At 36.7% G+C, this 26,590-nt stretch overlaps 1 protein-coding gene across 2 annotated transcripts in view; it reads right to left on the bottom strand.

Moving 5' to 3' along the window:
- OSBPL8 (oxysterol binding protein like 8) overlaps positions 1 to 26,590 on the bottom strand; it is a 171,498-nt gene that overhangs the window by 94,463 nt on the left and 50,445 nt on the right. The window contains exons 3-5 of one of the 2 annotated variants that reach the window (XM_081083381.1): positions 23,800 to 23,908; positions 9,947 to 9,985; positions 2,883 to 2,919 (exon numbers count right to left, since the gene is read on the bottom strand). In XM_081083381.1, coding sequence (XP_080939507.1) covers positions 2,883 to 2,919; positions 9,947 to 9,985; positions 23,800 to 23,841 — 118 coding nt within the window. In that variant the 5' untranslated portion in view covers positions 23,842 to 23,908. The remainder of the gene's footprint in view (positions 1 to 2,882; positions 2,920 to 9,946; positions 9,986 to 23,799; positions 23,909 to 26,590) is intronic. The other variant, XM_081083382.1, reaches the window with a different exon arrangement.

Below are 26,590 nucleotides of genomic sequence, written 5' to 3'. Positions count from 1 at the left end.
TTACAACAGTTAAGTGCCCAAGTGCCCATCAGATGAGTGAATAAAAAAATTGTGGTACATTTACACCATGGAATACCATACAGCTGTGAAAAAGGAGCTCTTACCCTTTAAGAGTGCATGGAGGGACTGGGAGAGTATTATGCTAAGCAAAATAAGCCAGTTAGAGAAAGACAAATTGTCTCACATGTGGACTATAATGAACAAAATAAACTAATGAACAAAATAGGTCCAGAGGTATGGATGCTTGGAACAGAATAATAGATCTCAGGGGACAGGAAGAGATTAACCAAAGAACATATATGCACATATGCATAAGTTAGGGACACAGCCAATAGTATGGGGAAGGCCTGGGGTGGGGCGTGGTTGGGTGGAGGAAGGCAAAAAGGGAGAATGGGAGACATCTGTAATACTGTCAACAACAACAAAACACACACACACACACACACACACACACACACACGAAAGAAAATATCTGTCATGCATCACAAATAAAGCTGAATAAGAAAACAAAAATGTTTTGGTATTTGTGTACTTTACTTTCAAAATTTCTACTATTCTAATAATGCTGATTGTATAACAAACAATATATTTAAAATACTATAAATTACTGCAGTTAAAAAAGGAATTTTAGCGTATTACCTTAAATCATCTCTCTTTTTTAAAAAAATAATACTATGGGGCGCGGTTACAGTGTTTTGGCCAGGTTCAAGCCTCGGACTAATGAAAGGACAGGGCCTCTCATTGCCACGTGCAAGTCCCAGCTGGAGGGCAGGGCCCTCCCAGCACAATCATAGCCAACAGCTATGGTTGTAAGCTTGAACATATGGTCCGAACACGTGGCCCCACGTGCCTTGTGATAGAGTTCGGGTGCATGTAGTTAAGTGAGGATGAAACTCAGGAGAATGCTGTAAACAACTTGATCACGCCCCTACTTTGCCTCGTGGCATCTGCTATAAAATAAAGACACGGCTTGTGGGTGCTGGCGCTGTCTCCTCATCAGGGAGCAGCGTCCCACCGAGACCCAGCTTTCATTCTCTTGTCTGTCTTTTCTCAATCCTTTCACCCCCCCACTCAGGATCACTGAACCAGGCTGAGCTGGCATGGCACATAACGCGCCCTGGGGCTGAGTATGCCATGGCCGTGTTGGCTCCCCACATAATACATTAGAGACAAATAGCAATTGTTTTAGATCAAATAATTTTAGAACTAGAAGAAATCTTGCCATTATTTTGCTTAGTCCCTTCCTTTTGCCAATGGAACAACAAAATGAACCCTAAAGGAATGAGCAAACTTACAACAGTCAGATATATATTTCATAAAAAATACTAAAACTTCCTAAGTCAATATAATTTCCACATTGCTTTTAATAAAGTTAAAAATCTTTGTCCAATTCACAATGCAGTGATATTTTAATTATTGAAAACCAGTAGAAGACACACTGGGTAAGTAACCAATTCTAATTTCTTGGACATTTCAGTTCTTAGCTTCAGTATCTTCATCTTTTTAGATGACATCTGAAGTTCCTTTCATCTCAGTAATCCTATGATTTTTTTTTAAATCCTCACCCGAGGATATGTTTTATTGATTTTTGAGAGAGAGAGAGAGGGAGAGAGAGAGGAACACCAATCAGTTGCCTCCTGTACACACTCCAACCAGGGATAGAACCCGCAACCTATGTACGTGCCCTAACCTAGAATCAAACTCATAACCTGTTTGGTGCACAGGACAATGCTCCAAACAATTGAGCCATCAGGCCAGGGCAGTAATTCTGTGACTTTTAATACAAAACTTTAAAACAAAAGTTTCCCCTGTCACAATGCTTTAAAATTATCTATTCACTAGAGACCCAGTGCATGAATTTGTACATGGTGGGAGGGGGGTCCCCTTGGCCTGGCTGGCGATCGGGGCCAGCCGGCCAGGGAGAGGGACTGCAGGAGGTTGGCCATGGGAGCTCACTGACCACCCGGCCAGCCGGGGGGAGGAACCACGGGAGGTTGGCCGGCTGTGGGAGGTTAACTGTGGGGATCACTGACCACCAGGGGGCAGCTTCTGTGTGGAGCATCTGGCCCCTGGTGGTCAGTGCGCATCATAGCTACTGGCCAGTCATCCAGTCGCTTAGGCTTTTATATACATACATAGACTAGAGGCCTGGTGCACAAAATTCATGCAAGGGGCTCAGGTCCTGCCGCCGTGGCAACCACCTCCTCTGCCTCGGCCCCGGCCGCCATGGCTTCATCTGGAAGGACATCCGGTCTAATTAGCATATTATACTTTATTGTTATAGATGAGTCTAACTCCCTTGCTAGACTATAATGATCCTTATGGGCAGAGCATAGGTTTTATTCTTCGTGTATCCTCCAAAGCTAACAGTGCAGGTTAAAAAAAAAAGGGGGGGGGGGAGACATCTTCTAAATTCCTAAGATGAAACATGTTTCACTTATGAAATCCCAAAGTATAAATAATACATTTCATAACCAAATTATTTATTATGTAAAAATTCTGACAAAACAAAACAGTATTTCTCATTGTCATATGGCAGTGAATTTTTTAAGACCATGTCCAGCCTCAAAGTAGCCTGACCTATTTTTTGTGATGATTGCAGAAAGGAATACTATGGAGAAAAGGTCCTAAATTATTAACTAGATAATTAAGTAAATAATCTATCCTTAGATAATCCAGATGTAAATATACAAATACTATCAAGCTCAGATGGACATTGTCAACAGATAAGCACTAAATGACGATATTCTTTATATTTCACTGTCTGGAAAGAAAAGTAGAACACTTAAATAATCAAAACAAAAATACCGCATGCCTTTTATAAGTACACATCAAAATATTATCATGTCTCCAAACATGCCATTTGAACTTTAGCTACTTACTTGGTGGGCCAAGGACATCTTTGCTATCACCAAGAAGCTTTTAATGCAGTGTAATTGAGCAGCGAACAAATACAATCCAAACAAGGAAGAAGCACAATGCATCAGGATTGAAGCAGCAGTGAAACAAAAGGACAAGGAAAATAGCATTAGTTTATAAGTAGAAAGCACATGCACATCAATCCTAACAATCACAATTCAGAAGAAATTTCCTTTTCCACACATAAAAAGATCTTGGCTTAGGCATTACCCAATATTTTATTCTGGAAAATGAAGGTAGAAAGAGAAAAATGAAATCACCTAAGTATTTTGTTTTGAAAATTACTCAAGTCAAAAACTACTTTCAATTAGAATTTAAGATATGGGTTAGGAGTAGTAAAAATTATTTAGAAATGTAAGGTTCAGCCAAAATGTATTCATTCTTAAATTTAAATAGTTTAAAATTATATAGCACCCATGCACTATTAAGTATTAGTTCTGCATGCCAAGAAAGCACTTAATACTATATGGTAATACAGTCTATTTTTTCTATAAAAAGAAAGGAACATTTACTGAGTGCTTATTATGTTCCAAGCATTGTGCAAAGACCTTTTTACAAAGATATCAACAAAGTAATACAATTATTTTCTCAAATGGCAAAAACACAAAGAGGAATATTGATTAGAATGATAAATTTTATTAAGTCAGACAGAATTTCCTTAGGGCCTACTAAATATCAACCATACCACCTAGAGTTACTAATCTTTAGGAAGTTATAAGACCCAATTCTTAAATGAATAACTTGAAATCAACTAAAAGAAACAGAAAAAAAGATTGCTGACTTTTAGTTACTATTTAAACATACAACATTACACTAAATGTCACCTATGGACAAGTATTTTGGTTTTCCTTAGTAGGGACAAAGTCATTAGCTCTCCTTCATTTCAAATACCAACTATGATAACATAACAAAACTAAAATAACAAAAACAAATATTCCCACCAATTACATTATTGCTTGGCCTTATTTAAGGGGAATGAGGGAGTCTTAATTGGTTATGACAATTAATAGCAGTTGTTTGTTTTGGGCTTCTGTTGTCTCCTAGGAAAAAAATCTTGGCCCTGTTAGTTTCCTGAAGTGATGGTTATTTCACAATGCTTGAAATTATTTTCCAATGCCTTTTAAAGGCATTTGCTTAAAAAATAAATAAAGGCATATGCTTTATTGATTTTCCTATAGTTGCCCATTTAAGTGCATTTTTTTTTAATAAACTGATTTCAATTTCACAGGGTAAGAAAACATCCCACAACTTCAGTGACAATGAACTAATTATGCTAAAGTCCTTATTACCATGTGAGAACAACTAGCAAGCATGTGGTAAGAGATATTTACGGTAGGCAATCTCTAAAATGGCACAGTGATCCCCACTTCTTGGTGTATAATCTCCTTGCTGAAATCACTTCTAATGAACAGAATATGGCAAAAGAAAGGGATGTTACTTCTAAGATTAGATTGTAAAAAGATTACCACTTCCATCTTATTTGGAGTCTCATATTTTTTCTTAGGTAGGTCATCAGGGAAAGCCAGTTGCCCAGCCTTGTAGAGGCCCAGGACTCAGAGAAACAGGTCTGTCAATAATCACTAAGTGAACTTTCATTTCCCACCTTGACCCTTCCAACCCACCCAGTCATGCGTTCAAGCAAGACTGCAGCAGGGCCAGCCAGCATGGCTCAGTAGTTGAGTGCTGACCTATGAACTCCGAGGAATTCACAGTTAGATTCCTGGTCAGGGCACTTGCCCAGGTTGCGGGCTCGATCCCCAGTGAGGGGCATGCAGGAGGCAGCTGATCAATGATTCTCATCATTGATGTTTCTATCTCTCTCTCCCTCTCCCTTCCTCTCTAAAAATCAATAAGAATATATTTTTTAAAAAAAAGACTGCAGCAGGCCCCCTTCTCAGTGGCTTGACTGCAACTATATAGAGATTTTGAGCCAGAGACAACTAGCAAAGCTGTTCTTGGATTCCTGACCTACAGAAATTGTAAGATAATAAATGCTTTTCATTTTATACCACTTACTTTTAGGATGATAAGCTAACACCAATAAATATAACATTGGAAATGGAAAGAAGTTAAGAAATTGACAGAGACAGCTGTGGAAAACTACAAATGTTTCACAGACATTTTCTAAAAAAATGTTCCTGTACTAATATGAATAATTACTAGTTTCCCTAGTTTTATCAGGAACTTCCTAACTGAAAGTAATGGTTCTAAACCAGCAATTCTCAACCTTGGGAGTCGAACGACCCTTTCACAGGGGTCGCCTAAGACCATCGGAAAACACATATATAATTACATATTGTTTTTGTGATTAATCACTATGCTTTAATTATGTTCAATTTGTAACAATGAAATTGGGGGTCACCACAATATGAGGAACTGTATTAAAGGGTCGCAGCATTAGGGAGGTTGAGAACCACTGTTCTAAACATTTATACATGGTTGGGAGTGTTTAATTTCACAAGGTTGGTCATATTTGAAGGTTTTTGAGTTGGGCTTAAATTTACTTTCATTGTACAGTTCTGTTATATTCTCAATTTTTGTTGATTAATAGCATTTTCTCAACTTTTGTACAGTTGTACCCCTTGCCTGCTTATTCCCAGAAAAAAATCCTTAGTACACACAGCAATTTCTGAATATTTGTTTCAAAGTATGCTGGCTTTCAATTTTATATCCTAAAGCATCTTTGTGTCACATAAATCTAATTCTATTGACATAATCTAATATTATTTTCAGATTAAGAAAATGAATAATAATTAAAATAAGCATAGTCTAATACAATCATAGATCCATCCATGCATCTAAATATTTACTGAACATCTACTATATAGACAGGTATTACTTTAGATACCAAGAAATATACTAGTGAGCAAAACAGACAAAAATCCTGTCTTTGTGGCAGTTATGTTCTAATGGGTGTGATGAACAATGACATAATAAACACGCAAAAATATGTAAGAAAATTCGGACATATAAAATGTTAAGAAAGAGGGAGTTAAAATTTTAGATAGAGCTCTGGCCGGTTTGGCTCAGTGGATATAGCGTCGGCCTGTGACTCAGGGGTCCCAGGTTCGATTCTGGTCAAGGGCATGTGCCTTGGTTGCGGGCGCATGCCCAGTGGGGAGTGTGCAGGAAGCAGCTGATCGATGTTTCTCTCTCATCGATGTTTTAACTCTCTGTCCCTCTTCCTTCCTCTCTGTAAAAAATCAATAAAATATATTTTTAAAAAAAAAATTTAGATAGAGTGTCCTAAGAAGACTTCCCCACTACAGGGTTGACTGAGTAAAATGAGGTTAATTTACCTTAGGACATAAAAAGGAAGAGTATTCCAGGCAGAGGGAGGAGCAAGTATAGAGTAGAATATTGATAAGGAAGCAAGTTTGGAGTGTTTGAGGACTAGTAAAAAGGCCAAAGAGGCTGAAATACACTGCAAGCAGGAGAGTATTAGGAGGAGATAAAGTCAAAGAAGTAAATGGGTGTCAGATTGTACGGAATTTTATAAGACCTAGCCATAACTTCGATTTTATTCTGAATGAAATGAGGGCCACTGATTGGCTCTATGAAAATGAGTGACATAATCTGATTATTTTTTAATAGAATTGCTCTGGCTGCTATGTTGAGACTAGACCAGGGACAAGGATATATAATCAGTTAGGAGGTTACTGCAATAAACTAGGGAAGAGATGAAGGAGACTTGAACCAAAGTGGTAGCAATGAGAGTGATGAGAAGTAGCTGATATCTGAATATATTTTTAAAATAAAGCCAACAGGATTTCCAAATAGACCAACTATGGGATAAAAAAAAAAAAAGAGCAATCAAAATGATGTCAAATGTTGAGGTCTGAGCACTTGGAGGGACAGAATTGCCATTATCTGAGATGCGAAAGACAGCAAGAGCAACTAGTTTACAGGGAGAAATGTAAGGAGCTCAGTTTGGAACAGGTCAAGTTTGAAATGCCTGTTAGACATCCAAATAAAATTGTGAAACAGGCAGTTGGACAAACAGACCTGTATAGGGAAAGCTGTAAATTGCTAAGAAATTATTATAAACTGGAGGCCCAGTGCACGAAATTTGTGCACGGGTGGGGTCCCTAGGCCTGACTGATGATCAGGGCCAATCAGGTCCCCTGCCTCTCCGCCTCCCCACCACTTCCTTCTCTTGCCACACGCATCCGCTACCACCCACCCCCAGTTTCCCATCTCAGCCTGGGGCCCGGCCCCAATTGGGTGATGTGGACCTGCCAGCCAGGGGGAGGGGGAAGAGGACCCAGGAGGTTGGCCGCCAGCCCTGAGAAGGGAGCCAGCCCTTGGCCCCCCTGGGAAAGGGGCCACATCTGCCGCCACCCACCCCCAGTTCCCGGTCCCAGCCTGGGGGCACGGACTGGGAGATTGACCAGCAGGCTCCATCGGTGATGGGGGCCTGTGGGCTAGGGGCAGCTCCTGAGTTGAGTGTCTGCCCCCTGGTGGTCAGTGTGCATCATAGCAACCAGTCCTTCTGTCGTAACAGTGGCTTTTAGGCTTTTATAGATACAGATTATGATGTTTGTGAGAGTTAGGCTATATTACCTATTAGATTAAAAAATGCCACAAGAATAAAGAACAGGCACCAGAAAACAAATAATGGAACAGAACTGAAATACTCCAAATAAAAGCAGAAGCACCATGAAAAATACGCATGGCCTCAGAAACCTCCCCCAGGAAGATGTGGAAACCAAGGCATTAAATTGGGATGCAAGTGAAATCCTCCCAGAGTTGCTTGCACGTTTGAAATGCCTGTTAGACATCCAAATAAAAATGTGAAACAGGCAGTTGGACAAACAGACCTATATAGGGAAAGGTGTAAATTGGTAAGAAATTATTGTAAACTGGAGGCCCAGTGAACGAAATTTGTGCGATCTACACATAATTAAAGATTAGAAGTTAATTTTACTAAGTAACTTACTAACTTCTTATTCTTACCACTTTTAGGACCTGGATCTAATTTGTGCAGTTCCATATTGTATAATACATGAATAAAGACAATGTGAAATTACTGATGTGGAAACACTTTACACAAGCATCTTGTAAGATATTAAAAACAGACAAACAAAAAGCTAGCCACTTTCCTTGACTTTTATTAGCAAACCAAAATACTACTAGAATCTCCAAAGAATCTAGGAACGTTTCTTCAGCTTGTTCAGAAAAAGACCATTAAGATTTGACACACACATTTTCTTTATTTGAGTAATTTATCATACTTACCATTATCCCTTAGACCAGTGGTTCTCAACCTTGGCTGCACATTAGAATCACCTGGGAATCTTTTTAAAATCCTGATTTCTGCGCCTCATCCTCCAGAAATTCTGTGTCTTCGTTATGGGGTGGGGCCACAACATTAGTAACAAAGAAACAAAATTTCCGGAGCATGAGGCCCAGAAATCAGGATTTTAAAAAGATTCCCAGGTGATTCTAATGTGCAGCCAAGATTGAGAACCACTGCCTTAGACAATGTCCACACAGTCACCTCAATAATCTTTTTAACATATAAATAAATACTCTCTTTTGGCAGAAAGTATAGGCTGAAAATAGTAAAATTATACTGATATGCTAGTGTATTACCAACATACTTTAATTAAAAGCATGAAAGTCATTACTGAATTTAGTCTACAAATCTCAGAAAAAGAACATTATGGAAAAAAATGTGATTTTACTTTAATGTACTTTTAAGTATTTGCCATGAATAATTAGCATAAAATTTGCAATCTTTAAGAAATGTAAAGGAATAGGTAGAAGCTCATAATCAATCACACCTTGTGATCTGGGAAACCTCAGTCCAGAGCTATCCAGGACAGATAGCTACCCTGTTATACAAAATAATCCCATGAGATCTATACATCAACTTGATTCCATTGCCTTTAGCACAGCATCTCCTTAACATATACATTGATTTAAGTCATCTTTTGATCTTAAGTGAAAGCATAACAAGCTTATCAAGCACTGATATGAGTACACCTTGAAAATAAAGATGCAAGCAGGTGGAACCTCTACCCCAATAAAGCTAATCAGGTTGTATTCCTAGAAGCAATCCTACTGCAGCTGGCTCTCAGAAGCCACAATTCAGAAGCAGGATTATATAACACATCTCAAGAGTGCTCTACTTAGTGTTATTTTGGGCCCTTACAGCAAGAAACTTCAGTGAGGGATATATAATGCAGCTGACATCTGTTTGTTCTTTCAACATATAACTGAATTTCTACATTCCTGCAATTGCCTGCAAAACATACACGTGCACATTTACCCCTGAGTTTTACAGGAGAGATTTTAAGCAATATTTTTTCTGGGAACCAGAGCTTATTACTGCTAGGAAAATATGATCTGACTGGCCAGGCATTTATTTTAAAATAAACTAATCACACATTTGATCCCACTTTTGACCCCCCACTTCTAGGAATGTATACTAAGGTCAAAATGGTCAAAAAGATGTATGTATGTATGTGTGTGTGTATATATCACAATATTTACAGTCCTCTAAAACAATAACCTATTTAAAACAAGGTATAAATTAAAAATATAGTCATACAATAAAATACTATCACTAGTAATTAAAGGTTTTTTTCACTGACTAAAAAACATCCATTATATATTGGCTTTTAAAAGGACTTTATTAAAAAGTATGTATGATATGACTCAACTTCTCTAAAATTTCATATGTAAGATATACACATATTAACACACAGGAAATATGTCACCAAAATATTAACAGTGGTTAGCTTTATAAGGTAGAATTTTATTATATTTTATATTGTTTAAATATGCCACAGTACTATGTATTATTCTTATAGTAAAAATGATTATGCCTATTTACATTTTGAAAAAAATAAAAACATTTTTTAAACTAATCTTTTTAGGCTACATTAGCTACTTCTCAGAATGACAAAATAATCTATGATTAAATCCAATAAACATATATTTTAAGAATCCAACTTGAAATCCTAAAAAAAAATATTAAAATGTTAACATTTCAAAAAATAACACCATATATATTACTCACTGTCTCTTCACCTTCAGCAACTTCTGAATATGGCAAGATCTAAAAAAGAAACAAATTTTCTCAGGAGTGATTTAATCTCATACACCAGAATCTGAATCTAGACAGCACCCACAGTTGAGTAAATGAATTAAGAGGTGCATTAATCTTTAAGTAGCAAAAAAAAAGAAAGAAGAAGGAAGGAAGGAAGGAAGGAAGGAAGGAAGGAAGGAAGGAAGGAAGGAAGGAAGGAGTGCAATATTAAGCTTACACCAGAAACTAAATCCTTAAAAAAAAAATCCTGAGGCTTTAGGAAATTAGTCAATCTTCTAACCTGTGATGTTCTCTCTGGAATGTTCTTTGTTTTTTCACAGACCTTCATTACAAAGCATTGCTATCTGTATGTTCGGACATTATTGCAAATTAAGTTCTTGTTACAGAATTTTATTAACAAAGAAAGGGCTTTAGTTTGTTTTACAAGACATTATGTAATGAAGAGCACTCAGCAGTTTTCCTCAGAAACAAGATTCCACATCAATTTGCCTAATTTTTCAATGGTACCATCTTCCTAAATCCTTTAGTCATCTGAAACTCTTTTTCCCTTACATCTGAACAAGTCATTAAGTTCTGATGATTTTTACCTAGACAATGTCTTTCTCACACCAAGCCCTTTCTTTCAATTTCTATTAATACAATGTAGGGCCAGATCCACTTATCTCATTTATCAAATTTTGCATCTATCTCCCTTTCAACAGATATTCCTGCATTCAATCTCACTTCATTCATTTACTATGTTAGGTACTAAAATTCACAAACATGATAAAGACATGTTTCCTACTGTCAAGGCAATCACCATATATTGAAGACTATATGTATTGTGTAGTAATTTATTTGACAAGTTATCTCCAGTCTACCTAAATTACTCATTTTTGAAGCTAGCCTCATAATTAGCAAGTAATTTAACTTCTGTGAAGTTAATTTTTTCCTCTATGAATACATAATTATTAAAACTTACAACTTTCCAGACTTTGCTTTATAGATTTTTTTTTTGGTTAATCCTCACCTGAGGATATTTTCCCATTGATATTTTAGATAGAGTGGAAGGGAAGGACAGAGACAGAGAGAGAGAAACATCAATGTGAGAGAGACACATTGATTGGTTGCCTCCTGCACGTGCCCCAACCAGGGCCAGGAATAGAGCCTGAAACCAAGGTTCATGCCCTTGACCAGAATCAAACCCAAGACCCTTCAGTCCATGGGCTGACAATCCATTGAACCAATCTGGCTAGGGCTGCTTTATAGATTTTTTTTTTAAAGCAATACATAGACGTAAGGCAAAATTACTTAGTAGTAAAACAAATGACAAAGACTACGGATGGAGAAGGGAATGACTAATTTACCAACTATGACTTTAGCCATGTTGCTCCTCCTTAACTTAAAAACATTGATAGCACCCATTACTTAGAAAATAAGCTCCAAACACCGATATTTAAATTTTCTACAATCATTCACTCCACAGAAATGTTTTGATCTCCTATGAAATAGCCTTGCACTCCACAGCTCCACTTAAGTAAATTCTATCTAGGAAAATTGATTGCTCAGAGTGATCTGCAATTTTGTACCTGCTTTCTTTTTGCTTCCCTGCTCAATAGCTCGAAAGTTCTCTGACCCTGAAGGCTCAACTCAAATAGCCAATTCTGCTACCAAACTTCAAGCTAAAGTTATCTTTCCCCAACTCTGGCCTTAAAATATCAACTTGTTTGTTTTTACAATTCATAGTTATCTTATAGTATTTTCTCTGTTGCTATCATAAAAATTAAACTGTTATTTAACTTTTTTCCTGGTATTATAATGGTCTAATACAGTTCTGTCAAATAGAACTTTCTCCAATGATGAAAATATTCTACTGGTATATCTATGCTAATCAATAGATATAGCTACATATAGCTATTAAATTGTTGAAATGTAGCGAGTGAGACTGAGAGATTAAATATTTAACTTAATTACTTTAAATGTAAATTTACCATAAATAGTTGCCCTATTGGACAGCTCAGGTCTAGTACAACCTTACCTTTCCCCAGCTCAACTTAATTGACCGTTCTCTATCTAGCATTTGCCACTACTGGCCACTCTTTTTCTCAAAACTCTCTTCCCTTTCCTAGTTTTCCAGCTATTTTCTCTTCTTTCTCTTCTTCCCTCTCTCTGCTTGGCTCCCTTCCTTTTCTGCCCGCTTAAGATAGTTATTTCCCAAGGCTGCATTCTGAAATCTCTCCTGTCCTCATTCAATATGCTTTCCCTGACTTGATTTTTAAATGGGCTCTATTCCCTGACAATTCCCCAAATTAGTTTCCCACCTACCCTCTCCTGAGCTCCAACCCCTTAAGGCCATCCCAATCACCTTCCCAGTATAATCATTCTTCTTACCCCAGATAAAATATCACACCCTTGGTTAAGGTCTTTCCTAACTTTCCATGTCAAGCATAACAAAGGGATACTATATCCCAGCCAGGCAGAAAAAGGGATATTCCATCTGATTGTCACTGCATCCTTCTATCAGGCAGAACTGCAGAAAGGAGCTCCACATGTTTCTAAGGACATTGTCCCTGTACCTCCATCTTCCTGACTAAGGAGGTGGAAAGACCTCTCACTCACCTTTCCCCCAAATCTCAACACTTACAGCCCAATCAGCAATCTGCCTAACAGGCCTGTGAGTTCCACACTTAGCTCTTTTCTCTGCATAGAAAACTACATTTAGGACTCTGTTCAAAAGTCACTTCATCAGAAGACTTCCATGATATTCCTAGAAAACAACAACATCCATCCCCTATGCCAGTACTCTTTTTCTCCCCTGCTTTATTTTTCATCACAACAATCATCACATAACATCTATATATATAAAAGCCCAGTGACAAAATGGTGGAACGACCAGAATGGTAAGTCAAGCAGTCGCTATGATGCGAACTGACCACCAGAGGGCAGAAGCTCAATGCAGGAGCTGCTCCCTGGTGGTCAGTGTGCTCCCACAATGGGAGTGCCATTTGGCTGACCTGGATGAGTGGCACTCCCACAGCAGGAGCCGCTGCTCAGAGGGCGGGTCCACAGCCATTCAGCTGACTGGGATGAGCGGCACTCCCACAGCAGCCCATCCCCACATGCCACGCCCTTCACCAGTGTACGAATCCATGCACTGGGCCTCGAGTAGTATATAATTATGTATTTTTTTTCTTCCTCCACTAGAATGTTAGTTTCACTGGAGTAGGAACTTTGTTTTGTTCACTGTTGTACTGCTTAAAACTAGAACAGAACCTGACACATGGTAGACACTCAATAAATACTGAATAAATGCATAAATGAAAAGGGCATAATCATTATTATAATCCTAATATCTAGCAAAGGATTTTTTACATGTAGCTTGCTGAGTTACTTGTTTACTAAATGAATTAGCTTAAATTCTCTACAGCAAAAACAAGTCTTATTCACCTTTATATTTTACAAAACTTAACATTCTGCACACTTAATATGGATACACAAAGAACTAATATGGATTACAATCATGAAATCTCTCCACAAGATTCCCTGGGTAAACAAATAAATATCTTAAATTTAATGTTCTTATTGTTCATGAGAACTGTCCTAAAATTGTTATACTAAAAATTCAACATAGAAAAGTGCCTCAATGCTAATATCCTTAGTTGTGCTTAACGCATATTCATATTTTCTTCAACTATCAGTCTTGGCTATCATCATATGCCCAAATTCCAATGTTAGGAATTCCCCCATCCTTTCTCTTAAATAATTCTGTCCTTTATAAATAACATTGTTACAGACTTACCATTGGTTTTTGGTAATGGAACAGAAATTGTATTTCTTTCAGTACTAGTGGTCTCTTGCCATGATTACATCAACCTCCTTCATCTAGGTCTTCATATACAAGGAAAGTTCAAAATCAATCAATATGTCAATTGTAACTAATGCCGTGCATCTGGTGAGACTGCTGGTGAAGTTTGTGGTTATGAAATCAGGGGGGAAAAGTGATTACTACTAAAAAAATAAACCCATAATCATGGCCTTTGACCTTACTAACATTCTCCTCTATATCCAACCTAACCATCCATGGTTACCTGAAAATGTTATGAATTAACAGAAACCATGTTATCACATCACAATCATGCCAGGTTAGGTATGAAACTAGTTCTATGAGATAGCTCATGTATATGATGCTTGCTCTTACGACCTATTTAAATTATTTTGATTTTGAGTCTGAAGTAAGAGCTTATGTTACTTGGAATTTCACTGTGGCCAATTCTCATACAGATGCATGAGCCTATATCCTATATTTAATCATGACCAGGATCTGAATTAAGACATAAGGACTAGTACAGCATAGGGAATATTGTCAATTAGCTATAATAATAAAAGGGTAATACGCTAATTAAACCGGGTCAACTGGACATCTTCCGGTCATCCAGTCCTCCTTCCAGACAAAGCCACGGTGGCAGGGGCCAAGGCAGAGGCGGTTAGGGGCAATCAGGCCGGCAAGGGAACAGTTAGAGGCGATCAGGCCGGCAGGGGAGGGCAGTTAGGTGCAATCAGCCAGCAGGGGAGGGCGGTTAGGGGCGATCAGGCCAGCAGACAGAGGGGTTAGGGGCGATCAGGCAAGCAGGCAGAGGCAGTTAGGGGCGATCAGGCAGGCAGGCAGAGTGGTTAGGGCAATTAGGCAGGCAGGCAGGTGAATGGTCCTGGACTGGAGAGGGTGCAGGCCGGGAAGAGGGACCCCCCCCCCCCCCGCACAAATTTTGTGCACCAGGCTTCTAGTATTTTAATAACTATGTATGGTGTCAGGTGGGTACTAGACTTATCAGGGGATCGCTTTATAAGTTACATAAATATCTAAGCATGATACTGTACAGCTAAAACTAATACAATATTGAATGTCAACTATAATTGAAAGGTAATTTTAAAAAAGACTTAAGGACTACATAGCAAATACTTTCCTTCTAGAATTCTATTCTATTTCTAACATATGACTGATTGGTATATCATGGTGTTCAGTAGCAAGCCACAGGCAAGATTGTGAATAATATTACGAAAATATCAACCTCCATGATTCATAGTATCTATCACACATAAAAATGCAGTTAGCAATGGCTCTTCATGTGTCAGCAACTACATAGTTCCTAAATGCCAAAATATTCACCCCAGATAAAAAAGTCAAAATTAGTTACAGGTGAACAAAGCTTTGGGTTAAATAAAATAAATCATGTACTACATACTTTTCGAAGTATACATTAGGCAATGTATGTAAAAACTTTAAAGGAATGTTTTAAAAAGGCTAGGTATAAAACATATCCGTTTATACATAAACATATTATTAGCCTTTGCATTCAATGACAAGAATAACAGAATTAGAGTATCTGTATTGAAACCTTAACATACCCACTGACTAGCAAGGTGATCTTAGGAAAATTATAACCCCTTCAGAGCCTCAGTTTCTTCATCTCTTAAAACAGAGACAGTAATATATATTATATACTTCACAGTATTATGGAAACGATAAATGAGGTCAGGACTCATAAAAATTGTGCCAAAAAAATTGTTTTCTCTCCACACAAATATAGTAGCCCAAACACAACCATGACAGAGGAACATCATCAATTGGCTGCCTCCTGCACAGCCCCTATTGGGGATCGAGCCTGCAACCAGGGCATGTGACCTGACCAGCAATCAAACCAGCAACCTCCTGGTTCCTGGGTCAACACTCAACCTGAGCCAAACCAGCGGGGCCGTAATAGAAATTTAATAAATGTTAGTTGTTACTCATTTCCTCTAGTTTTACTTTCTACTAATTCCCCTAAAGTAGTAAACAATATTCCCTGTAAGACTCAAAAACCTGCTCTGAACATAATATAGTAAAAAACCTAGCAACATAGCTGTATACTCACTGAAAGTAGGTTAGTTTGCTAAACTCAATAAATGTTTGACCAAAATTAAATTTTATGTGTACATGTACATGTGTATACATTATATTAATGTATGTGCATGTACATACATTAATATAAATCCATATACATATGCACATACACACTAAAAAGTTCATTTTCTCTCCCAATCTCTTTCTTGCTCCATTGCTGCTGTTTCCACTTTAAATTTATATTAAATTATAAATTTACAGTAGGGGACTTCTGAAATCGCCATAAGTTAATGAAAACCTACTAAAGTGATCTTGAGTCTAGATAAAAATCCTTCCTTGCTCTCCCATCACAGTTGGTAGGTATAGATTTTCTCTAACTTTAAATCAAATTTATCTTCATGTATCTCCAACATGATAAAACCCCAATCCTTTGCATAAAACCTCTTCCTGAGGTTTATGGGACTCCCATGTTATTTTATTTTTAAGTAGGAAGAAATTTATGTTAAGATTCTTAATGCACGTACAATGGGGCCTTGACTTACGAGTTTAATTCGTTCTGAGACCGAGCTCGTTAACTCAAATTACTCTATCAACTCAATGCAAAAAATTGGCCGAGAGACAGCTGGTATCTCAAAAAACTCATTAGTTGGGACACTCGTAAGTCAAGGCCTCACTGTAATTATAATTAAGAGCTCAATGCAGAGCTGTGGGTGTCTTGGCTTTAATTATATCCTGCTTACAAGATGCACCTGCATGTCTTAAAATGAAGGAGAAACAGCAAGTAATAATGCTTATGAAAAATCTTTAATCTATACATTAAAAAACTAAATATTGCATTATTTATGGATATTGAAAGAAATAATAAATCTTTAAAAAGTCAGTTTTCCTCCTCTAGTCTAGTCTAGCAAAAAAAAAAAAAAATCTACTGGGTAAATGGCATGACCTATTTACTTGGGAGATAGTTACCTTAATAGTTCTACTTTTGACCTTTAAATTGTGGGCATGTGACAGCGGGCAAGGATCTTATATTAATGAACTGCCCAATATAGCTACTGTTCTTTTGAATCCTTAGTCCATTTTCAGCCACCACCTTAGCCATTCTTCACGCTGGGAACACAAAGCCAAAAAGAAAGTAATCGATTTCTTTTTGCAAATGGGAACTGAGTCACTTATAAGTAACTAACACCCTCCCTAAAGCCATGCCTAGTGATGGATGGATGGAGAGCAACCCTCGAGTAGAAGAGAGTATAGTACCACAGATGGAGGAAGGTAAGGGAGGTGGAGGTAGGAAGTAAGATTGGGAGCTATCGTTCTGTGCCCTTTTCTCTTTGCAATAATGGATAGATCATTGTCCTTCGTGTCTTTACCACCAGGGCAGAAAAAGATTTTCAACCAACCAGAGGCATTAAACACAATTCTAAAGACTTTTGTTTTTAAACTGTGCACATGTACAGTTGCAGTATGCACATACATGCCAATGAAGAAGCTGACCACTACCTTCCACTGCCCTTTCCCCCAAATGAATTGAATATAAATAAGGAGGCAGCTTGTGGAAAAGAACTATGGCCCACAGCACAAATACAAAAAGTTCTCTAAGAAACAAAAAGTTCTCTAAGAAACAGAACTTAAGAGTGGAAGGGGCAAATGAGGAATGATAAAGCAACAATTTTAACAAGAGGTTCTCTACCCTAACACATGTATTCCCTAGGTTGAACAAAAGAGTCTCTGTGTCCCTCCCTTTTTATCTGGGGCAGCATGAGACAAGGCAGTTAATATTCCCAGGAGAATATTATTTCCAAGAAAGTATAAGCTCACAAACAAAAATAATGTCCTATGGAGCTCAAGTGCTGTGAAAGAAAAAAAACTGAAAAATCTTGGTAGAAGACGCAAAAATTAGTGAACTAAGTTTAAAATAACCATAATAAAGACATGGAAAATATTGTAAAAATAAAGCAGAACCAAGCAATCATAAAAAAAACAGCTAGCAATACCAGCTATAAGATAGCATGGTAAAATAAAGTATTCAGCAGGTTTCAACAACAACAAAAAGACACAATAATAAATTAGTGAGCTGGAATAATAATAAAAGAATTCAACAAGAAGGCATAAGGAGAAAAAAGATGGAAAATATTAAAAAAAAACTTAAGAGAGATGTAAGAAAAAAACAAAAGTGCCACATTCACAAAATAGAAGACCCCCAAAGAGGACATGATGGGCTTTTAAAAAACTAGAGGTCTGATGCACAAAATTCGTGCACTGCTGTGTGTGTGTGTGTGTGTGTGTGTGTGTGTGAGAGAGAGAGAGAGAGAGAGAGAGAGAGACAGAGAGAGAGAGAGAGACAGAGAGAGAGAGAGTGCCTGATCACTGTGGGACTGGACCTATTCCAGCAGTCGGACATCCCTCTCACAATCCGGGACTGCTAGCTCCCGACCACTCGCCTGCCTCCCTGCCTGATCACCCCCTAACCGCTCCCCTGCTGGTCTGATCACCCCTAACTGCCTTCCCCTGCCAACCTGGTTGCCCCCAACTGCCCTCCCCTGCTGGCCATCTTGTGGCAGCCATCTTGTGCAAGGGCATGATGGTCAATTTTCATATTACCTCTTTATTTCATAGGAAATATTAAATCTTAAATAAATTTGAAACCTACACAAAATGAGTAAATTTCTTGAAAAATATGAAAAGCTATAGACTACCCCAACTCTCTCCCTTAAACATGTGTGGGGAGCCGCTACAGTGTTTGGACAGGTTCAAGCCTTGGACTGAGGAGAGGGCACAGTCCTCTCACTGCCACGTGCAAGTCCCAGCTTGGAGAGCAGGGCCCTCCCAGCACAATCATAGCCAACAGGTGTAGTTGTAAGCTTGAACCTATGGTCTGAACACGTGGCCCCACGTGCCTGAGTGATGTGGGCTTGATAGAGTTCAGGTGCATGTAGTTGAGGAGGATTGAAACCAACGAGAATGCTGTAAACATCTTGGTCAAGCCCTTACTTTGCCTCATGGCATCTGCTATAAAATAAAGACACGGCCTGTGGGCGTGGTCGCTGTCTCTCAGAGAAGCAGCATCCCACCGAGACCCAGCTTTCATTCTCTTGTCTGTCTTTTCTAAGCCTTTCAGCCGTCCCAACTCATGTTCACCCTTGGCTGTGCTGCCAAACATGCATACACAAAACCAAAGACTCAGCTGTGTAGGGATTTTAAAAAAAGAAAAAAATTATTTGTAGATGATATGAATCTGACAAAATAAGTCGGCATTCAACAGATATCTGTTAAATGTCAACATGAAGAAAGAAAATAATAAAAACAACAACAAAATTCCTTGAAGGTATAGATCATGTCTTAATGCTCAGTTCAGTTATGAAATAGGCAAATTTTATCTTGGTCACCACTCCCTCATTCCACCCCCATCACCTTCTGGGTCTCTCTTTTCTTAACAATTATTCTTCTAAGTGTTGGTTGCTGAAGATTTAAACAAGCAATTCTCAAACTATTGTGTTTCCAGATTCCTTTATACTCCTAGAAATTACTGAGGACTCCAAAGAAATGTTATTTATATGGATTATACCTATTTATATTTGCTATATGTGAAATTCACTGACTCATCTATTCACTATCAAGGTCAACATCAAAGATGGTAAGTCATGTTGATAGTATACTCTTGATAATAATGTGATAAAATGGTATTTACCTTTGTGGTATCCTCCCAAAAACCCATAAGCCCAGTCTAATCATGAGAAAAACATCAAACAAATCCCAATTGAGGAACATTGCAAAAAATATCTGATCAGTATTTTTTTTCTTTTTAATATTTATTTTTTTTAATTAAATCTTTATTGTTCAGATTATTACAGTTGTTCCTCTTTTTTCCCCCCATAGCTCCCCTCCACCCGGTTCCCACCCCACCCTCCGCCCTCCCCCCCTACCCCCCACTGTCCTCACCCGTAGGTGCACGATTTTTGTCCAGTCTCTTCCCGGATCCTCCACACCCCTTTCCCCCCCAAGAAGAGTCAGTCCACTCCCTTTCTGATAAGTATTTCTTAACACCATCAAGGTCATCAAAAAAAAACTATCACAGCCAAGGGGCCCTAAGGAAGCATGCTGACTAAATATAATGTGCTATCCTAGATGGGATCCTAGGACAGAAAAAGAATATTAGGTAACAGCTAAGGCAAGCTGGGAAAAGTATGAACTTCAGTTAATAATATTTCAATATGGAGTCATTAATTATATCAAATATAGGCTAATAAGGTAGTAACAGGAAAAACTGGAGACAAGGTATATAGCAACTATGTCTTGAAATAATGTTGATGAGATGCCATAGGAACTTAATTCTCGTTTGTATCAATTAGCCTATGGTAAAACTGGTTTTGTTATACATCATTTTGCTTAAAGTCATGGAAGCTATCAATGATGTTAAGTGAGAATTTACTAAAACTATTCTAAAAAATTAAGTTTATTATATAAAGAAAAAAACACTGCCTAGAAAAAAAAATTAAACTAGGAAAATCTGAAAACAAGAATACGCAAGCACACATCCATTACTCAGCACAGCAATGACATCATATCTCATACAGCTCTGAAAAAGTGCACTCTACACTCAGGAGAGAATGAGAAAAAAGGCAGTTAACAGCAAATACCATCGTATTACTACAAAAATAATTTGGGCCTCACGGATTCTATGAAAGGTTCTGAAGGAGTTCCATAGTCCTGGGAACGGAATTTGAGACCACCTCCAAGCATAATGGAACAGAAAAAAATTCTAGCTTACAATTCTGCTGATGTACTGTGTCAATGGTTATTTCTTTTACTTTTTAAAAAACTAACTCTTTCTCCAACCCAATTCCCCAAATGTATTAAAGAGTCCCATCATATTTTTTACATTACTCAAGCCTCTAAGAAGAACAAGAGTACCTCTAACAAGTCGAAAAAAATGAAGATAAAAGAATTAAATACTCATACAATAGGAAATATTGAGCAATATTTTCCCACTTGGTTAGTTTAAATTACAAATATTTAAATACTACTAACTTGTAACTTTCAGATGTTAATATAGCATAAATCATCCCTACCAAATTGTTTTATCATTTTATTAAATGTCTCCCTTTAGAAGGTTAAATGTAAAATGATGGAAAGACAAAATACCTAACCTAATGTAGGCTGGTTGGTTTACTTGCTTTAAGGTAGAGGCTAGTCAGTCATTCTCTCCAGCTCCCATTTTTCTAAGCCAGTTATAATATTCATTTATATCCCTCTTGAATGAACAGATCTAGGCAATGGTCATCAAGGGCTGCTATTATCACAAGAAGAGAGACAGACTAATTATGTCTCCTGATGATAATACACACACCATAAATGAAGTATTATTTAAAAAAAAAAAAAAAAGTGAACCTGAATCTGAGCAAGTGTCTAATCTGAATGACCAATTTGCAATAAAGATAACTGACTGAAGAACACATTAAACAATCACCATGGGAAAAATCCAGATTGTGGGAAACTCTACAGGACAGACTACTTCATTTCCTCAATATATTGAAAGGAAAAATTAAAAGCAAATAGGAGGCCCAGCTGGAGTGGCTCAGTGGTTGAGTGTGGACTTATGAACCAGGAGATCATGGTTCATTTCCCATCAGGGCACATGCTGGGGTTGCGGGCTTGACCCCTAGTGGGGGAGCATGCATTGATGTTTCTATCTCTCCCTCTCCCTTCCTCTCTGAAATCAATAAAAATACATATTTTTTAAAAATCATTTATATAATCAATTTTAATACAACAAAAAATTTTGACCTCTACTATAGCTTATAAAGTAGTTTCCTCTGGTAAGAGAAATAATATATAAAATATTCAAACATTTAATGACTTTCCTTAAGTTAAGGAACATATTCAATTTTTTTTAATCTAAGAGGATATTTCAGTTTAGTCTACCTCAATTTATTAATAGAAAGTTGACTCCTATACTTTAAGCATTTCTTAGTGGTTTATTTCTAAAGTGATATAAATTCTGGACTTTTACAAAATGTTTTAAGACATATTAAATGTACATTGTGTTCTTTAGTATATTTAGTACCACATATAAAGAGATTCAATCCATATTTTTCAATATTTACCACCTAAGACTAACAACACTAAAACAAAAATTGAACTATAGGTAACTAGAATAATGAATACATTTTTAAAATCTAGAAATATTGCCCGGCATGGCTCAATGGTTGAGCATCGACCCATGAACCAAGAGGTCATTGGTTCGATTCCCTGAAGAAACTTAATGAACAAATACAAAAAATTGCTCTCATTGCTTTTTAAATAACTTGCTCCAACCTCTCAACAGCACAGAATTTAGTATAAAAATGGTTAAAACTTCATTAATATACTACAGGTATTCAGCTATAGAATTTAATACTACCTACTTAGATACATATTTTAACAGGTAACAATAAATTTAAAGCAATTCTATTCAGAAAGACAGATATGTAGTGAATACCCTAGTGGCAAAGTAAAGTATTCAGAGACAGATAGTTCCACCGGTTAAGCTATGAGTTCTTAGGGAACATAATAAACTTCCCTGATCTATTTGCCCACCTACAAAAGTGAGGACAGACAAGTATCTACCTTTAACGGCTGTTATGAGGATAGTCTGACAAAGTACAGACTTAGAAAACAGCTACTGTTGCTTTTCTAGCATTTTTATTATCACTAAAAGATTTAAAATACTTCAACTAAAATGACTTATGAAAGACCATTAGCTTTAAATAAGATGCTACTTATGGAAAAGTATACACCATATTTTAAGACAGGACCCTTAATTTTAACTTTGTTTCTGAAATGATAGTGAAAATAAAATAACTTACCATCAGTTTTCCATTTATAAGCATCATGACAATTACCTTCACAAATCAAGCTTTTTCCATGTGCATTTTATTCTCTATTAACAAGTCATCATTTTAAAGTTTAACTATTTTTTGACCACTTAAGAAAGTAAACAAGTTTGAAGTAGAAATTCAAGAAAGGTTGGGACCAAATTAATACAGGTAAGCAAAATTGCATTTTGCTGTCAATCATTAGACTGTCCTACATTTGAGCCTGAACAAAGGACATTCACCAAGTTAAAATTTACAAGCCTCTCAATATACTAGTGACTCTCAACTCCATAGCAATGTGAAAGATAGACAATTTGACCTTCACATTATTCCAACAATACAAATTTGTCAAAGAATCTTCCACCTAACAAATCAGAGCTCCCAAACTGACAGTTTATATAGTTACCACCCTTACTTTAGGTAATAGAAACATTCCTAATAAAGAGTGTATAAATCAGTATTTAATGGGATCTGTCAAAATGCTGCAGGAGAATTGAAAATGAAATTATCATGGGACATTTTTTTTTACAATGGCAAATCATCATTTAATATACCCTCCTGGTGGATTTTATTTTTTACTTATTGGTAAGGTATACTTAACCACTATTCCTACTAATTTTATTTCAGAATACAATTCAATCACAATCACAAGGCAGCAATGTTTATTAAATCTTCAGACTTTTATAGAAAGAATATACGTGGCAGCTACTCTTAATTCTTAATTATTTTAACTGTTTTACTCCCTCTGCCTGCTCATAAGTTCACATGATGTGAGATTTGGAGGCATTTAATTTCCTCAATGTAGTATAATTCTCTTGACTTCCCTAAGGCAGAAAGTTTTAAGGAAAACATAAACACAAACTATGACATCAGTATATCTTACACTATACCACTAGAAAGGGAAAAAAGGGAGGCGATGGGGCAAAAAAATCAGAAAATTGACTAGGTTGTGCTCCAAAAGAATTTAAACTATCTGTAACTTTCATATCAACAGAGGAGTTAAAGTATTGTTTTTTAAAGCTTGTTTGAAATACATTTTTAAAATAAAATCATAACTTAAACACTTCATAGCTGTAGATGATAGTATCTTATTATGCTATCTTTGAACCACTCACCGAAATTCGGTCAGGTTCTCCATCTGCCAAACCTGCCTCCATAGTGAAAGAAGACGGGTTTATGCTTCTCTTTCCACTAAGGTTTATTCATCCCGTGAATCTGGAAATTCTAGAAAAAGAAAACAATATGTATTAGGAGTAATAAAAATGTGACAAGTGGAAAATGAAACATTAAATATGTTAGAAGGGAGAAATCATTTTAGGTGAGGTTACTGAGAAATCCAATAATGGAAGAAAAAAAAACCCACAGATTTTGACATAGCTTGAAAAATGGTAAAGGTTCAGAGAAAAATGTTAGAACATATTCCAAGTGAGGAGAAATAGCAAGAACAGGGTTAAAGACATGAAACTGTTCAAAATTTGAAAAGATATTTAAATCTTCTTTTAATTAATGAAATAATATTAGATATTAGTTTTTTCGTTATTACACTAGCAAAAACTAAAGAGTGTGCTAATATCCAACATTGGTGAGCATGTAGGAAAACAGGTATTCTCATATATTTTTGTGATAAGAATATAAATCATAACTTTTTTTTAAGGACAACTTAAAATACAAATGATTCCATCCAACAATTTCAAAGCTAGGGATTATTTCACATATATACTTCTACAAATGCATAAAGATATATAAATAAACACATCCAACAAAGTAATAGATATGATGGAAAAACTGGAAACAATGTCCATCAGCAGAGTTTGCTTAAACTAGATTACAGACATAAAATGAAATATCATACATTTTAAAAAATGAAATAGCTCTAGACATACTAAATTGTAAAGAAGACCATGACACATGAGGTAGAAAAAGCAAATGATAGAACGTAAAATACTCTGTGTGTTTCTATATTTTTAAATTTTTATAATGAACTTGTATTACGTTTGTACTTATTTTTATTTTGAGAGTCTTAGAAAGAGTATCTTCACCACAGGTCTTTTTCTTTTGTACGTTTAAACTAACAAAAACTCCAAGCAGATCTCCTATAGTAACTACATGTATTCAGAAGTCTCTAATAACCTCTCTAATAATTCTTCCTTAAAACAGCTGACTAACACAACAAAACTCAACAAATCAGTAGACTTCTAGTCATTTCTTGGAGTTCCAAAAACACTTTTTTTCTGCGGGTATAAAAGTCTGTACTGACATATAAATGCTGGGGAAAATATATTTCTTTAAAATATATTTTTATTGATTTCAGAGAGAGGAGCGGAGAGGGAGAGACAGGAACATCAATGATGAGAGAGAATCATCGACCAGCTGCCTCCTGCATGCCACCTACTGGAGATCAAGCCCGCAACCCGGGTATGTGCCCTGACAGGGAATGGAACCATGATCTTCTGGATCATGGGTCAATGTTCAACCACTGAGCCACACTGGCCAGGCTGAAAATACTTTTTAATTGGGCTTTAAGGGATATCATTTGGTTTCTTCGATATAACCAATATATGCTCAAGCCATGCTGACTTTTAACTTGTGAATCTTACATACACTTCCTCACTCTATGTATTACAATGCATTGTAATTATTTGTTCTCATGATCCAATTCTCTTCTAGGGCAGAGACAGTGTTTAATGATCTGACTATCCAGCACTAGTTCATGGTAGACATTTAATAAACACTTGTTGCACTGAATTAATTCTTTCAACTCAGTTAGCTATATGAATAAATAAAATAATCCAAAATAGCAGATGACACAAAAATTATATAGCTATTGCTATAATCCAAGCAATGGCAGCTTGTACCAGAATAGTAGCAGAGGATGTGAAGAATAGTGTCAAATTCTTTAAATATCTTGAATATAAGTCAGAAAACATTTGTCAATGAACCAGATGTAGGTGTGAATTTTAAAAGAGTGGGAGAGCAGAAACTTAAAGGGTTTCGGCCCTGAACAAATAGAAGAAAGAAATTGCCATTGATAGATATGGAGTACTTTGTGGGAAAAGTTGGAGAGAGAAAGGGATGTATATCAGGATCTCCTTTTGGACATATACACTTTGAGATATCAATTAGACATCTGAGTAGGAATATCAAGGAAGCAGTTGGATATGCAGATGGGAGGCTTGAGGAGGAGAAGTCAGGCTAGAAATGTGAACTGGGAGTCAGCATATAGATGAAATTTAAAATCGTGAGACTGAAGGAGATCTCCTGGGAATCTGTGTAGTGAGAACAGAGGAGCAAGTTCAGAACCCAGAGATACTTAAGTATTAAAGGATCAATATTTATAGAATGAATGAATCACAATTTTTGGTTTTCAAATTTCAAAATGACTATATATAATTATGTAAAGAGAGAATTGCTTTATATAAAAAGCAAAGAAACACAAACACAAAGTAAAAATGAAATTATAGCATGACTAATTTTAAAAGAGAGATGAGAGAGGAAAGAAAAGACCAAATTAAGGATAGGTACCGTAAATTCCTCACCTATGAAAAAAGGGAGTGAAGATAGAGAGATACTACAAATATGTCAAGAAACAACTTTTTAGTATTTTCTTTGAAGCCAAAGACTAAAACTAAAAATACGTAACAAGAAATCCTAGAAGGAGAGGGTGGGTGATTGGATGCTTAAAATACGGTATAAGCATGCTAATTTCCCCATCATTCAGATGTGAAAGTCAAAGATGTTTAAGCGATAATAAATATGAGAATAGAAAAGTCTGTTTTTAAGTTAAAACAGTAATTAAAAACAAACTTAATGGCACTTGGTTCTAGGGAGTTGGCTTGAAGAGAAGAAAGGCAGTCTTTTCTGCCATTTTAATTTTTAAAACACTGAACATTACTTCTATAGCCAAAA

Source organism: Myotis nattereri, assembly GCF_964212035.1.
Source record: "Myotis nattereri genome assembly, chromosome: 2".
Classification (NCBI taxonomy): domain Eukaryota; kingdom Metazoa; phylum Chordata; class Mammalia; order Chiroptera; family Vespertilionidae; genus Myotis; species Myotis nattereri.
This window is presented reverse-complemented; position numbering and strand designations above follow the sequence as displayed.